The 15,138-nt window shown below is 50.4% G+C and overlaps 1 protein-coding gene across 1 annotated transcript in view; it reads left to right on the forward strand.

Annotated features, from left to right (window-relative positions):
- The window catches only part of VWC2L (von Willebrand factor C domain containing protein 2 like), a 57,692-nt gene extending 45,465 nt beyond the window's left edge, over positions 1-12,227 (forward strand). The window contains exon 5 of the mRNA XM_026049526.1: positions 10,523-12,227. Coding sequence (XP_025905311.1) covers positions 10,523-10,671 — 149 coding nt within the window. The 3' untranslated portion in view covers positions 10,672-12,227. The remainder of the gene's footprint in view (positions 1-10,522) is intronic.
- Positions 12,228-15,138: the final 2,911 nt, after the last annotated feature.

Here is a 15,138-nt window from a genome sequence, read left to right on the forward strand (position 1 = left end):
GATCCCCGTATCTTATATCCTCATCACATGCAGTCTAACCTGAGTGAAAAACACGGTATTTTTTCTGTTTGGGGACTCCCCAGGTTTATTCTCTTCCGGTAAGCTCTAGGAAGCAGATTTCCCGCTTTTGCCCATTTTTGAAAATCAGAAATACCACAAATTAGTAGTTTGAAGGAAAAGGATAGGGAGCAGATGACCCCATAGCCAACTGAGGCTGCTGTAACTCACTTCACATGCAGCAAGCCACATTTTAGCCCCAGTTAGAAATGTTCTGTGGTGGCAGAAAAGTTTGGGTTCCATAGAGTGAAGGGAGCAGGAGTGGATATGCCAAAAACAGAAGGTACCTGTGTCCTGCACACTGATCAGAACAGGAGCTCAGAGCTCGCCGGGGCTCAGGCTTTTTAACTGCAGCTGGTTGAGGTTATTTGAAGAAGACTGGAATAGAAGAAGTCAGGTCAGAAAATGCTGACTCACTGAAATATCCCAGAGGGAAAAGGGCCATTATAGAAAATGTACTGTTTTTATATTTAAAAAGATGTAGGAGAAAAGTTTGAAGCTCTCAGATGCCCCAGTTTCAGGCTTTTGAAAAGAACAGATTCAAATGGGCAGGGAGATTGACACAAGGCTTTACACGTGAATCTTTACCTTATGATTTAGAACATTTCAAACAAAAAGGGTTTTTTTTTTTTTTTATTTGATTTGGATTTTTTTTTTTTTTTCCAGATTCAGTCAAACTGCTCTGATTTGTTTTAAAATGAGAGGGTTTGCAGCTGTGACCCCATTCGAAGGGGAGAAAGGCGAGCAGAAATCTCGCTTTGCGATGGGAAACGTCCCTCCCTCTCAGCCCTCACCTTTGCCTAGGAAAGCGTGAGACTGAGCACGGGATTAAAATCATCCTTTTCTGGCACCCAGCGCCTCTCGGGAAATTCCAGTCCTTGCAGGGCCAGGCCCTTAGACTTCGCTCTCTGCACCTACGCTTTTAATTATGTTTTCTTCTTCAAAGGCCAAGGGCTTCGATTTAGAGGTATTAGAAATAAGGGAGCGCAGGCTGTGCCGGCTGGAAGAGCCTCCTCCGGGGGCGCGTGAGTCAGAGGCAGCACCGGTGAGGTCCGAGGGCTGCAGATTGTCCACGTGTGCCAGGTCTGCACGGCCTGGGGCTGCGTCACTCCTTAGCTCCGGGCTGGTGCGTGGGCTCCCGGGGCGCCCTCCGGCCAGCGGGGCCACGGAGCAATGAAGCCTGCTGCTGTGTGAGGCACCACGTGGAGCTGCACGAGGCTCCGGGACCCTCACGGCGCTGCGAGGGAAGCCGCCCGACATCATTTTTGGTTGCTCTCCAAGCTGTGCCGTGCTAAAATGAAATGCATTATAGGGAACGTCAAGCAGTTATTATTACGGACTCGGGAAACTGTGATTAGAAATGGAAACCTGTCCGTAATAGTAATAATTAGATTTATTCACTGTGTTTTGCACAGAAACCACATTTCTCCCCAGCTGTGTTGATCCCCTCGCTTCCCCGGAGGGCTCCCACCGTGAGCTGCCTTTGAAGACTGCCATAAATTGGCCTGGCCTCGCTGCTCCGGCGGGAGCACCGGGCTTTGCAGCGACTGCCGATTTGGCTCGCGCTGGTATTTTCCTTATCGCTTGGTAATGAAGTCGTTACAAGCAGCAACGGCCAGGCCAGTAACCCAGCCTCAGGGCTCCCTCACGTGCTGCCGGGCAGGCGCCCCTGCGGGCTGGGGGTGAAGGGTTGGCTTCCCGCTTTGCACCAGCCTGGTAGCGCTGAAAACTGAAATTTCCCCAATAATAAACTTATTAATGAGGGCTGGAGTTTTCCGCAGCCATCACAGCGTGGTCAGTATAGAGGTGCTTGCAGGCACAGCACCTTTTTAATGTCCCAGAGGGAGTGCTTTGCTGCTCTGCTTCCCCTTGGGCTCAGGTCACAGTCCAGGGAAAGCCTGGACTACTGGGAAAGCTGCTGTGCGGTAGCTTTCACAACCCACAAACCCATTGCTTTAGTTTTCCTGTCATCTGGGGGCTTCCGTGTGGGATCTGGGGGAGGAAGAGGGCAGACATGGCCACGCTGATGGATGCAGCTCTTATGCTCTGCACCTCCCGAGCACATTGGAGACACCTGCAGAGGAATAAAGCAACAGAGTTAAAAATAAATAACCAAATAAAAAGGTGAAAAGAAAGCAAAAAGAGCAACTTATGGTGCTGGTAACTTCTCAGGTGCCAGGGTCAGCTCCGATCTCAGAGACCTCCCCAGGACCTTCTTGCCCTCATTTGGTTGTTGGCTCTTGCTCTGGCCTGGGTTCCTCGTGTTCTGTCCCATTTGGCTGTGTGTAGTTTTTGGGTTCAGCTTTCCGTGGGCATTTGCGAGTACAAGAGCGCGTTTCGGTTTCTAGATTAGAAAATGCTCAGAGGTATAATCAGGTCCTTCCATGGTATTTAATTATCCATAATTAAAGGCATCTACACAAAGTGCAGGATTTTCAAAGACTGTTCTTGTGTTACACTGCTAATGAATTAAGTAATTAATTGGCATTAAAAAATACAATAGGAAACATCAATCTTTTAAAGCAAAGTGTTTTCTTTAAGCGTTTAGTAAAATCACTGGCTTGTCTCAGCTCCGTAGCTGAAGCACCTTCCCAGTTTGAAGAAAAACTTCTAAAGGGGGAACATAAAAAGGAATGAAAGCCAAACAAGGCAGGCAGCACTCACCAAAGAGCATGGAAGTGCTCAGAGATGCGGGAGCTCGTTTTTCCTGGTGCCTCCGCTTGCCTGTCCGTCCATCCGTGTGCAGGAGCTGCAAGGGGATGGTGTGAGGTGCCCGTCTCCAGCTCGTGGGCTGCAGAACCAGAGAGAAACCAGCCGTGGTGAATGGTAACGCTCCCTTAGCAGGAAGTTATTTGGACGGACGAGCAGTGAGAGTTGCTGAAGATGTGGAGGGGGACGTGGTGGGAGGAGATCCCCATAAACCTCCCGTACGTTTGCCTGGGCCTTGGGAATAAACTCGCACGGCACCGGCCCGCGCGTGGAGGCCGGCACAGGTTGTGCTCGTGCATTTCGCAGTGGCACCCGCGTATTTAGCACAGGGAAGGACAGTCCTGTCCCATCTGGTGAGCCAGTTAAATGCAGCCATTGACATGCAAAGCCACCGCGGCTCGTTGTGTTTTCATTAGCAGCCTGATTCCTTGCACGGTGCCGTCAGAAAGCACTGTGCAAGTGCCATGGATACCATTGAATGCAGGTTACATGATGGACCCGCCGAAGAGAGAAGCCCGGGGAGGAAACACGCGGGTTAATGTTGTTTCCGCAGCTGGATGTGCTGCGAGACACCAGAGATGGGTGAATTTGTCCATCTCCTTAGGCAAGAAGCAGCAACCACCAGGTCCTCCCTGTGTCCCTGCTTGGGACGTTCCCGTTGAGCTGTGACTCCTCCAGCAGCTATGGACACCTTTCCACCCCTTGGCAGAGCGTTACACATAGCTGCATTTTACTTAAGCATAACGTAACTACTGCCTAAATGGGCTTTCCTAACACGCCTGCCCTCCTCCTGCAACAGCCACTGCAGTTTCAACATCAAGCAGTGCTTTAGTTTGGTGTTTTTTTTTTTTTTTTTTTATAAATATATATATATATTTTAATTCAATGCACATTTAAATGGAGATCTCACATGAATATGTAGTAGTGCTGATGCCTTTTTTTCCCCCTTTTTGCATTTTAAAAGAACTATTTGGTCCAAAATTGGCACAGTCACAGTCTCCATCTCATTTATGGCTAATATATAAAAAAAAAATACATAAAACATCGTGCACAGCTGTAGTGACCAAGTTAGATTCAATTCTGCCTTTATGTTGATTTGACGTGCAGCCAGCTCGCTTCCATACATCATCCTTGACTGCATTTAAGGATGAAATACTATTTTAATTCTTACTCCAAATGTGATTTTTTTTCCTAAAGAAAAAAAGACATAAAAATGTTAAAATGGGCCATAAAAACCACTAAATTTTCACACAGAATAAGCAAGAGGTGAAGAAATTGGCTAAAAACTCAAACGATCCAGAAAATACAGTCCCGGTTGCTACTGTTTTGTTGGTAACACTTCCCTTTGAATGGAGGTGCCCGATCAGAGAGCAGAGAGACCTGATATTTTGGAAATCAGTGGATATTTTGCCCTTTATTCAGCAGCACAGGACGGTCCATGCAGCTTCTTGCCCACTCGCTGCGTGTTTCTGCACCAACCAAGGGCTTGAAGATTCAACCTCTAAAAGGTCCAGCTGTTCATTTCAAATCCCTAACTTTGCCTGTTGATTTTTATCTGTGAGATTGTTGGCTGTTGTGGGGTCCGAATGGGAGCTACGTTCATTTATTTATTTTAAATGAATCTATTTTATAGCTACTTTCCCCACAAAAACCCGTATTTGTTGTGTTTGATGCATTAAAAGAAGTAATGTACCTCCAGGGTTCATTTGGAAAATATCTATTTGGACAAGTTTTTAAAACCCTATTACTTACCTGAAAGCTTTTAATGACTTCAGAAGCAGCTTTCATGACCTGTCATTAAAATCTACCTATATTCTTACAAATAAATAATTAGGTACCTAAAATCCTATTGAGTCTGCAAAGAGATTTTTTAAGAGCGAGACCTTTCATATTGGTCGGGCAAATGTTGAAACCTGCATTTCTTAATCAGTGGCTGTTTACTGTGATATTTGAGGTGTTGCTGTTTTTCTCAATCAGTGTTGAATTGGCACAGTACAGAACCTGATCCCCAAAACGTCTATAGCTGCTTTATATTCACCGTAGCTTCCTTTGCAATGCTGAGTACCTTGCATATGCATTTTTAACATAAGCTAAAATTTTCCGTGCTGATTAAGGTATTTGCACACAGAGAGCCTATTAAAATGAATAGGAATTTGGTGTGCAGGTCCCACAGGTGACTTTGAAAATGCCAACCTGCGTTTTTATGTTAAATATGGGAAGAGAGGAGGGGAACTCCTTAGGGATAGCTCTGCAGCCACATGCTGAGGTCTGATGTGGAGCCGGCCGTGCGCCGGGTCCTCCGTGACTTTGGTGGTTGGACTTGGACGACGCACTTAATTCAGGGACATTATTCAGGCAGCAGAGAGTGCGGATTAGGTAAATTAGGGATTTGATTAGCTATCAGTCTGCAGTGGCTGTGCTCGGAGTCGGCGGCGGTGAAGGGGGCCGTTGTGCTCAGCGCTGAGTGAACCCTGCACTGGGTGAACCCCCAGGCCACCGTGTCCCATGGTGGCCTTGTAGGGATGGCACTTGTGGCTTCTCTGGAGCTTTAATTTAAAGTAACTCGACATGTGCCATTCACCACGTTGTCTTTAATGGGCCCAGCTCGGTTTTATTAAATTACCAGGAAAATCCAGGGAAAATTGCGTGTGAACGGGCTATGCATGAGGCAGCTGGTGGAAGCACTTGTGTGGTGAACGTTGGGCTTGGGACTCCTCAACCGTGTCCTTCCCAGAGAGACCAGAGCTGTGACCCAACCTCCTGCTCGTGCCCCTCTGCTCCCTGTCGCCCCGGGGGACGTCACCAATCCAATACAGGCTGCTTTCAGATTGCGCTCGTAGATCTTCCTTGCACCAAGCCATTTCTGCTGCAGTATTTAGTGATGCCTGAAGTTGCGTCTCCGCATCAAATTAAGTGACTGTGCCATCAATAAGGAGGAGTAATGCGGTGTATTCCCTTCTGGACAGCTCCCTAATTTGTTTGGGGCTGCTGCTCGTCATCGAGACTGATCACAGGCCGTCGGAGCAGCTCGGCGCGTGGTGCAGAGCAGGATTAAATCAGTCTGTGTCCCTGGGAGCCGGGTCGTGATTTAGGGAGCTGGAGCCCATGGAGCTGGGCTTGGTGGCCTCACATCTGCCCAGCGAAGCTGCTGTGTGAGCTCCCCAGGGAAGCCTGGGAGCCAACGGGTGCTGGAGAGTTGGGGCTGGACGGGGAAAAAGCCTCAAGGTGCCGAGAGGCTGGGCAAGAAGATGGGCAGGTGGCCAGGATTTCAGGTGCCTGAGATGGAGCCTGGGAGGTCAATGAGGAAATCCCCCTGCGTGGGGAAACTGCTCCTGCAAATCTCCCCTGCAGTCCCCCGGATGGCTCGTGAGCTTTGGGGAGGGAGAGCTGCATTGGGCCAGATTTGCTGGCAGTAAATTCACCCAGGCTTGGACAAGCTCCTGGAGCAAAGTCGTCAAGCCCTTTGCATGAACATTCATGGGGGTGTGTGCAGGGATCTCCATGCCTACATACTATGGGAAGAAGGACGTAATTCCCACTCCTAGGGAACAGCACTTCTCACTATCCTTTGCAAAGGGAGGGGTGGGGCACCTCTCTCCTAGGCCATATTATCCACTGACTGAATGAGCTGAAGTCTTAGAGCCATCCTTGATATCTCCAGTGGGATGGGTGCTCTTAAAGCAGCGGAGGAGGACACAGGGGTATCACCAGCCAGCCTTCAACCAGGAGGAAAAAGAAAACCCTCACTGCTGAAATAGGGCACTGTTGCCTGAGAGGTCCCAGGGAAGGTGCAGAGCCCTCAGGACCGAGTTGAGTATCACAGCTGGCCTGAAGTGAGCGGTGCTTCATGTCAGGCTGCCTTTTGCTGCCCCTTTGCACGTGTGAAGCTAAACCTGGCGCTGCTGCAGGTCCCTGCGTGTGGTTTGGGACCGCGGTGTTTACCCAGCCTCACCTGGCAGGGATGCCAAATTTATTGTCACTGCTTGCGACCAATGATACATACGTGTCCCTGCTCCTTGAGCCGCATCGCTCCTGTCTTAGCAGTGTCTGCATTTCCACGATACAGGGCCATAAAAATGTTCCCAGTTGTCTTCGCAAACAGCCCAGAGTGCTGCGGTCTTGTCTAAGTATTAATTATGCTAAGCAAAGCAAATCTCACCATTACGCTGTCTGCGGGAGCAGCAACTTCTGCCATCAGTCTCCCCTGAGCAGGGAAAAAATGGTTATTACTGTTCTGCTCACATCGTAGCCTTGCATTCACGGCTGGAGATGCTTTCACAGAGAACAAGATGACAGCCTTTGCCCGGAGAAGCTGCTTGCTACTACTGCTATTATAATAAATAGCTTTCTTGATGTGTTTGACGTCATCAAGGGTTTCTGAGCTGCCTCTTCTTTTGAATTTTTTTTAAAAAAGGAAAATCAGCAGTGGCTGTTGTGTCCCGTTCTTTGTGAGGCCTGGGCAGAGCCGGCGGCCTCGGCGCGCACACGGGCTCCCCAACGCTCACAGGGCCAGCCAAGGGGGTGGAAAGGGCAGAGCTTAGAGCAGCGCAGTCGGATGTGCTGCAGATCAAAAGATGCCATTTTTTGCCACATAATCCAGCCAGGGACTTACAGGTTGCAAATCCCTCTAATGTCCCCAGGGGCTTGAGTTTGTCCTTTTTGTCCCTGGATTAGCTGTTGGCTCTGCAGAAGCCCAGGACCACCAGAAGGCTCCCCAGGGCCTGTGCTCCTGCGTTCTGCAGTGCAGGCAGAGCTGCTTGTTCCTTGCCCACAATGAGTGCCCACCTCCCGGCCTCAGAGACTTGGGAGGTGCTCTTGGGGCAGCCCCCTGCCCGGCTCCCCTTCCATCACGTCGGCCCACTCTGCAGGGCTGCGTCCTGCTGCATCTCCCCTCTCTGGCCCTCCATCCCGTGGATAGAGGCATCTCTGAGGGCTGTTTGATGGTTGTTTTTGACCCAGACGGGGAAGAAGAGGAGCCCAAGGGGGCTAAGAGACCTGGGGAGGCGGAGGAAGGGCTGAAAAACGGCCGCTTCCCGGGGCTCCCTTGTGCTTTGGGCAAAGCTTAATTGCCTCAGGGCTATAAATCTTGGATAGTTAAGCACCCGGAGAAGGCTCGGCGTGCGGAGCGCGTGTGGGTGTCGAGGCACTATTGGATTCTCAAATAAGATGATTAACAGGCAGCCGGAGGGCAACAACAGTGAAAACAATCTTCCCCTTTCCTTGCCACCCTAATCTCCAGAGGAAGCTTTGTGTTTAAATTTTAATGAAAAGGGGTTTTCTCCTTGGAGCCCGCCCATCCCGGCCTGCCCGACGCTGGCAGGCGACCAGCTCATCCGAGTTAAGAGATACCAGCACCTACTTTGACTTTAAATACAGCCAGCTACAATTATTGGCATTTCCATTGCATTTGACCCCGGACTTTTAACAGCAGAAAATGAGTGCACCTGATGGAAAAGCCTGTTCGGAGCATCATAACACGACAGCATCCATCAGACTTCATGAAGCAGAGAATTAAAATCTGTTGCGACCGGCGCAGGCAGCAACACAGAGCAGCCAACACCGAGGCCTACAAACCATCTAAGGGGATGGCAATTTCCAGAGGTTGCCAGAGAAATATCACGGATGGGATCACAGCCTTCCCGGCTTGGAATGTGGCCTTCTGCAAGATGCTGGCTGTGAGGAGAAGCTGCAGCAAACATCATTTGCAAGATGTTTCCAAAGGGGCAAGGGCAGGAGGAAAATCAGCAGCAATTGCAAAAATGCCCAGCTCAAGACCAAACAGTCCCCCTGTCCCTCTTCAGATTCAGATTACGGAAGAGTAATCCATTGCAGAGGAAAAGTGGGATCACTTTGTGAATGCCAAGTGATGTATGAGCAGCTGCAAAGCAGAAAATATACCAGAAACTGGATGTTGTGGGGGTTACAACCAACGTCTGCCTGTTCAGCCTTGCGGATACCACAGGGTGAGCAAAAGTCTGTCACGACAGGGAAAAATGTATCAGGGCAGCAGGCAGTGCCCAAATCTCACACTTTCAGAGATGCCTCAGTGGCATAAATAAATAAAGAAATGTGAAATAAATAAAAATCAGGATTTAGATGCACAAACTGCAGCTCTCAAGCTGCAGCAACTGATTGAACTGATCTGAGGCGCCTTGCTCAGGCACTTCTCTTGTGGCTCTGTTAACAGGAGCATAAAAAGCTGCTCTACAGCTGATCTCGATGCGTAGAGGCATTTATTAAAGGGGAGGGTCACTGAAATGGGAACAAAATGCAAGCACCACCACCCACCTTGCTTGGCAGCGGCCTCACTTAGTGCTGTGAGCTGAGCTCAGCAGTGGGCTGAGATCAGGAGCTTTCTGGCCCTGCAGGACCCGGGCCCTTGCCCGGGGCTGCCTGGCACCAGCTCAGCTTATTGCCAGCCCCGCAGTGGCTCCTGTAGGGGCTGGAGCTGGCAGAGAGGCCAGCGGGGCACCGGGTGCAGGCAGGTGCTGCTGCGGGGCCCGGTGCTCCGCAGGCTGGCGGCTCGGGGCAAGACCCCGCGCAGGGCTGGAAAGGGCCCAGGGCCGAAACCGAGCCAGCGAGGGCACTTAATGGAAACATCGCTCTGCAGAACAACACCAAGCGCTTCCCTGCGAGACCTTTCGGTGGGCAGGAGGAGGCAGTGACCTTTGCAAAGCGGCTCGGAGGAGCCGCCGAGCGCTGCCGTGCGTGCCCAGCTGCACGAGCACGTGCACAGGCTTCTCTCGGGGAGACACAGAGGCATAAACCAGCCCGACTTCCCCTTTCAAAGTGTCGTAAATCTTGTTTTCAGCACTAATGACTTGCCTGAACTGTCGTGTTTATACAGGCTCCTGTCTTTCCTGGGTACCTTGTGCTGTAGAGGGAATAGCTGTAGAAGTGCAGTGGGACAAAGGGTGACGTTTCGGAGCAGCACGTGAATCATGAGACACTCAAATGGCTTCTCGCTTCCTTGGTGGTGCTAGTGCCACCCTGATCTTTTCCATATGCTGTTGCCTCTGACACTAATTAAGGCAGGAGTAAGTGGGGAGGAGGAGCAGGTTTGTGCAGGGGCAGTGGGTATTCTCAGGCCTTGCCTGAGAGTGGAAAAAAAGATAATCCTTGCTGACCTGCTCCTCAGCTTTGATACTTTATAATAGACCAAAAAACTTCCCCTAGTGAGCAGACTTTTCCCTTTGTAGAATCCAATTTGTCGGAAAGCTTATGTGGAGATGAATTGTTTTTGTTAACCTGATGCTGCAAATCACAGTGAACACCCCCCAGCTGGTGGGATCCCCGGGATTACCAGGAGTTTGGGTGCAGCTGGTGACGGCCCCAGTCCGAGGGGGATTGCCCGGCTGCCGGCCACACACAGCAGTGGGAACTCACCGGTTTGGAGCAGCAAAGTGCCTCTGCCCTGATGCTCCTCCACATCTTCTTGTCCTTGTAACCAAACCTGACAAGAGAGGCAATTAATTAGTGCCCAAATCAGTAGGCAGATGATTAAAAGGGCAGTGTCCTCTTGGCCCCCATGGGGCACCTGATCCCATCTCTATTGGTGTTTTCTGGGGAGAAACAGGAGAAGCAAATGAATTGCATGAGTATTTTTATTCTTATTTTCATTGCTGGCAGCCCTGTTTCAGCAGGAGCACAAGCAGGTGCCTATAAATATAGTGAGACATGTCAGGCACCTCTAGACACATCAGTAAAATAAGGGGAAGAAAAAAAGGCTTTTTTTTCCTCTCGTGTGTGCTTGCAGGTCCCAACTGCTTCGCGGGCACCACCATCATCCCCGCCGGCATCGAGGTGAAGGTGGACGACTGCAACATCTGCCACTGCCACAACGGGGACTGGTGGAAGCCGGCGCAGTGCTCCAAGCGCGAGTGCCAGGGCAAGCAGGCCCTGTAGCGCCCGCGGCTCCAGGCGCCGGCCGAGCCCCGGAGCCGCCGCCTGCCCGCACGGGAAGGGCTCCTCGCTGCCCCGCGCTCGCCTCTCGCTTCACCTCCTGTGTGTACGGGCTCGCGGGAGCTACCCTGCTTTTTAATTGCCAGGCTGGACTGGGGTGCGGTGGTCACGTCTTTTGGAGCTGGCGTGGGAGGGAAGGACGGAAAGAAGAACAAGACAACCCTGTGTAAGCTCCGGTGACGCTCCCAGGACTTCACTCTCTCACGCTGGGCAATGGGGACTGCACTTGGCAGGTTTTATTTATTTCATCTTTTTCGCTGTCGTGATTTTTTTTTTCGTCATCTGGGGCAATACAGGTTTGAGTGAAGCAATTAATTATTTTGTTTACAGTGTCTGTGGAGGCTAAAAACCAAGAGCAGGAGGGAGGGCCACAAAGGACCGGGGGATGTATAAATGGAGAGGGGAGCAGGGATTGCAGCTGGAAGGCAGTACGTGGGATGTGCAGGTACCCGGGTGTGTGGCGAGGCGCGAGCGCTGTCCAGATGGCACCTCCCCACTGAGTGGGGACAACAGAGTCGATGCCACCTCCGGCCTCACAGTCCCTCTGGTGAACAAGGCCAGGCCCTGTGAGGCAGCGGCCAGGACCCTGTCAAGGCAATTTATTTGAAGGGCATCCCCTGGAGAACAACTTCTTATCCTAAATGCTGCAGTCCTTCTCCCTCGTGGGGGAAGCGGTTTTGCCGGCTTTCCTTGCGACTTGGTTCGTCTCGCTGCAGGATGCCCCTCGGGTGCAAGTGGTGAGGCTGAGGTAAGTAGGTCCCTGTTGACTTCAGCGACAGCAGGACTTGGCCACCGCACATTACAACAAAGCCCAAAGCCACCGCAGCGCCTCAAGAGGATTCCATACCCACCCCTGGAGCACGGAAATGGTATCACAAAATGAACCGGGAGGTCCCGGCCAGGCCCAGCCTTGTGCTCGTGCCCAGGAGCCGGTGATTCCCCGGGGTGCTCTGGGGCTGCCCCTCCACCAGCAGTCACTTCCAGCACGGCGGGGAAGTCGCTGGCCCTGCAGAAGCTGGTGGGCTGCAAGGCAGCGCGGCTGCTTCCCGCAGGGTGCCCGAGCGCGGCCGGCTCCGGACGCCTGCCACGCAGGCCCCACCGTACACCCACTCCGTGGGAGGAGCCGGAGCCGGCTCCTTCCCTGCTTTCCCATGCTCTCAGCAGGGTGACCCACAGGGATTATTCTGCTCAGACCTCGGTCTAACACTCACCCTCACTGGCGACAGCAGCGAGGTCCCCTAGCAGCGCCCTGCAGCGAAGCAATGCCGCACCGGTGTCAACGCAGTCTCCACTTTTGCACACTGTTGCCTTTAATATTCTTATTTCTTCTGCATTTTTCATATTCCCAGATTCTCCACCGCAGTAGGTTTCTTTCTGCCAAGATTTTTGTCTCCTGCACTTCTACCATTCAGTCGGTCATCATTGCGTTTATCTGAGAGCCGTTGCCTGTCAATGACGATCCAGTTTCAAATCTCTAAACAATAGTGTGCCTGAAACTAGTGAGAAACAAACTATACTGTAAAAAAAGGGGGGGGGGAGGGTTCTAGAAACAATATTTGATGTGTAAGAGAATATATTATTAAAAAAACTATTTTGTTAAATATAAAGTGTGTGAACCAGCAAAAACCAAAATTACATATTTGTGGTGTATTTTACTCCTCCAAACCCAACCCCACAAGGTCCTAATTGTCGTCACATCCTCATCATGGACTTTCTAGGGTGTTAGTGAGCGCGTTGACCATGAGACAAGATGGGCAAGGTTGGGTTTGTGCCCAGGAATAGCTGTAGAAGTCCTCAATTGCCACCAGGCTCAGCTGGGCGGTGAGACCCTCGGCTGCTATAAATCAGCTGAGCTCCAGCAGCGCTACCAAAGCAGCCCTGATTTCACCTCTGTCCCAGCGTCCTTCCCATCCACCTGCTTTTCTTGGTGGCAAAATACGGCCTGAACTGGGATTCTCAGCCCTTTTCATCACTAGCCACCAAGCAAGCAATGAGTTGCCCACTGCACCTTTGAGACTTCTTTGCACATTTTGCTGCCATTTTATATTTGATGCCATTTCACAGACATGGAAATTTGCTTTCAGTTCACAAACACCATTTGGTATCTCCAGCTGCATCATTATTTACACTGATTAGTAGTTACTCTAATTAATTACAGCTTAATTACTGTAGTTAATGTTTGTACAGTGCCTGGAACAAGTACAGCGCTATACGTGCTACATATTCTTATTTTTTTCATTATTAATTAAACATCATCTACATTTCCGTGCTGTGCTACTTCACTATTTTCCAAAAGGCAGTGCTCTTTGGCCCACCAGGTAGTATCTTACTCACAGCTTCCAACAGGCTGCTTTGCAGTGAGCTGCCACGCGGCCTGGGAAGAGCCTTTTATTTTAGCTCTGTGACTTCGGTGGGACAGATTGCTGAACAACATAAAAATGTGCTTTTTTACATCTTTTCAGGCTACTGAGTCCAAAAACAGAAGACGCTAATCATAGAGGCCCTTCCCTGGGACCTTCACAGTGCCTGAACTAGAGAGATCACTTTGTGCAACACAAAGTTCTCTTTGCTGCAGTGGGGAAGAGTGGGGTGTTTCAGCAGTGGTCAATATTAAAAATAAAACATATATACATATATATATGTATGTATACACACACACACATATATATATATTCAGTTCACGGCAACCTGGTGCCACAGGAGGAGGCATCCCAGCTCCAGACAGCTCATACATGTAGGCTCCGCCTAACTGGGCCCAGCAGAAAGTACCATCCCAGCAGGGCTGAGGCGACGGCCTGGTGCTGTGTCCATAAGCACCTGGTAATAAAACCCCTCTCCACTGCCACTGCACTGAGCACTCTCTGCACTTGTGCTCCAGCTCTCTTTTTTCCTTTCTTCTTCTTCTTTGCGTTTTTAGTTCATTTCTCCCTTTAATTAATTGCAGCGCTGGGCCAGCCAGACCCATTAACTACTCTTCTCATTTAGCCCTTTCAGAGATGCAGTTGCAGATGCAATTTAATTTGTTGACCCATGATCGATAGCAATTAATACCATCTCTTTAATCTTGTTGAAAGGTTCGTCCTGGGCTTCCAGAGGCTGCTGTCTCAAGGGAAAGGTGTCTGCTACATATGTTATTAGATGGGGGATCACAACCTCCTCCGCAGGCACCGTCCTTCCCTGTTCCGCTGAGGTGACGTGCAGGGAGATGTCTGATCTCAGCAGAAGTTGTGTCCCAGCTACCAGCAGTCAATGGGGTTCAGTATCTGCGATATCTTTGCAGCAGGAGGCACATCTCAAAACCCACTACTCACGCAACCCTTTCTAAGGTCTTCTGCAAGGTTGACACTGGCTCCATGAACTGAGATAGGAAAAAACCAGTGGAGAACAGCCACGTGATGGCTCTAAATGCTCCCTGCACTTCAATGTGATGCCGTTTCTTACTCCCGCAATATGAAGCAGGTGGCACAGCCTCCTTCTCCTCGCCAAGTGGACAAGCTTGTCCTCATTAAGGACCGTTCCTGAGCCATGGCGGTTGCAACGTGCATGGGCCCTGTGCATGACCCTCTCCGCGTGCTCAAAGATCCAGGGTAAATGAAGTTCTGAGCTGCATTTCGACCACCTGACCCACGTTGGGCTCAGGAAAGTTGTGTGTCCCGGCATCCACGTGGCCAGGAGCACAGCCCCTTTTCCATACAACTTTCCTCTGGAGAAAGGTAATGGAGTCTGGCAAAGGGAAGGAGGAAGAGCGAGCTATCAGGAGCTATTAGACTTGTTTCAGTGGGACAGAGCAGAATTTCAGTAATAATTAATGCCACTATTAAAGATGCTCATTTAGATTATAAGGCATCTGGTATGAGAAAGGACACAGTGAAGGTATTTTTGAGCATTACAGCACACAAAATACTTCCTGCTAGTTATAGAGGCACCCATGAAAGCTCATAGCAAAACCCCTGGGCCACTGTCCCACAACGCTATCCCTATGGACCATCCAACATGGCATTTCAGAAGCAGCCTGGCTTCTTGCTTTGAGAAACCGCCAAGTCACAAGACCACCTAGTTTTGGAAACAATGTGAATTTGGAAAGCAAAAAATTGGAGCTTTCCAGGCTTTGCTTCACCCACCTGAATGAGGCTCAATAGCTGCCTTGCAGAGGGAAGTGCACCGGGAGCTGGGCACAGCTTGGGTAGCCCGCTCTGCCTTGCAGGGCCCTGTTTTCTGCCTCAAAGGGATTCAGAAGCGACCGTAATAAACCCTGTTAGCTGCAGGGTGTCATTTACATCCTTTACATCAAGCGCTTGGTTAATAAAAATCATTCCAGATTAATAAATAGGAAACGGTGACGCTGGCTGCGTCATTAGCTGGATTGATGGATGCAGCCTCTGCCTCGCAGGGACAGTTTCTCTAGACTTC

Source organism: Nothoprocta perdicaria, unplaced genomic scaffold, assembly GCF_003342845.1.
Source record: "Nothoprocta perdicaria isolate Ctin4 unplaced genomic scaffold, notPer1 scaffold_11, whole genome shotgun sequence".
NCBI classification, from domain to species: domain Eukaryota; kingdom Metazoa; phylum Chordata; class Aves; order Tinamiformes; family Tinamidae; genus Nothoprocta; species Nothoprocta perdicaria.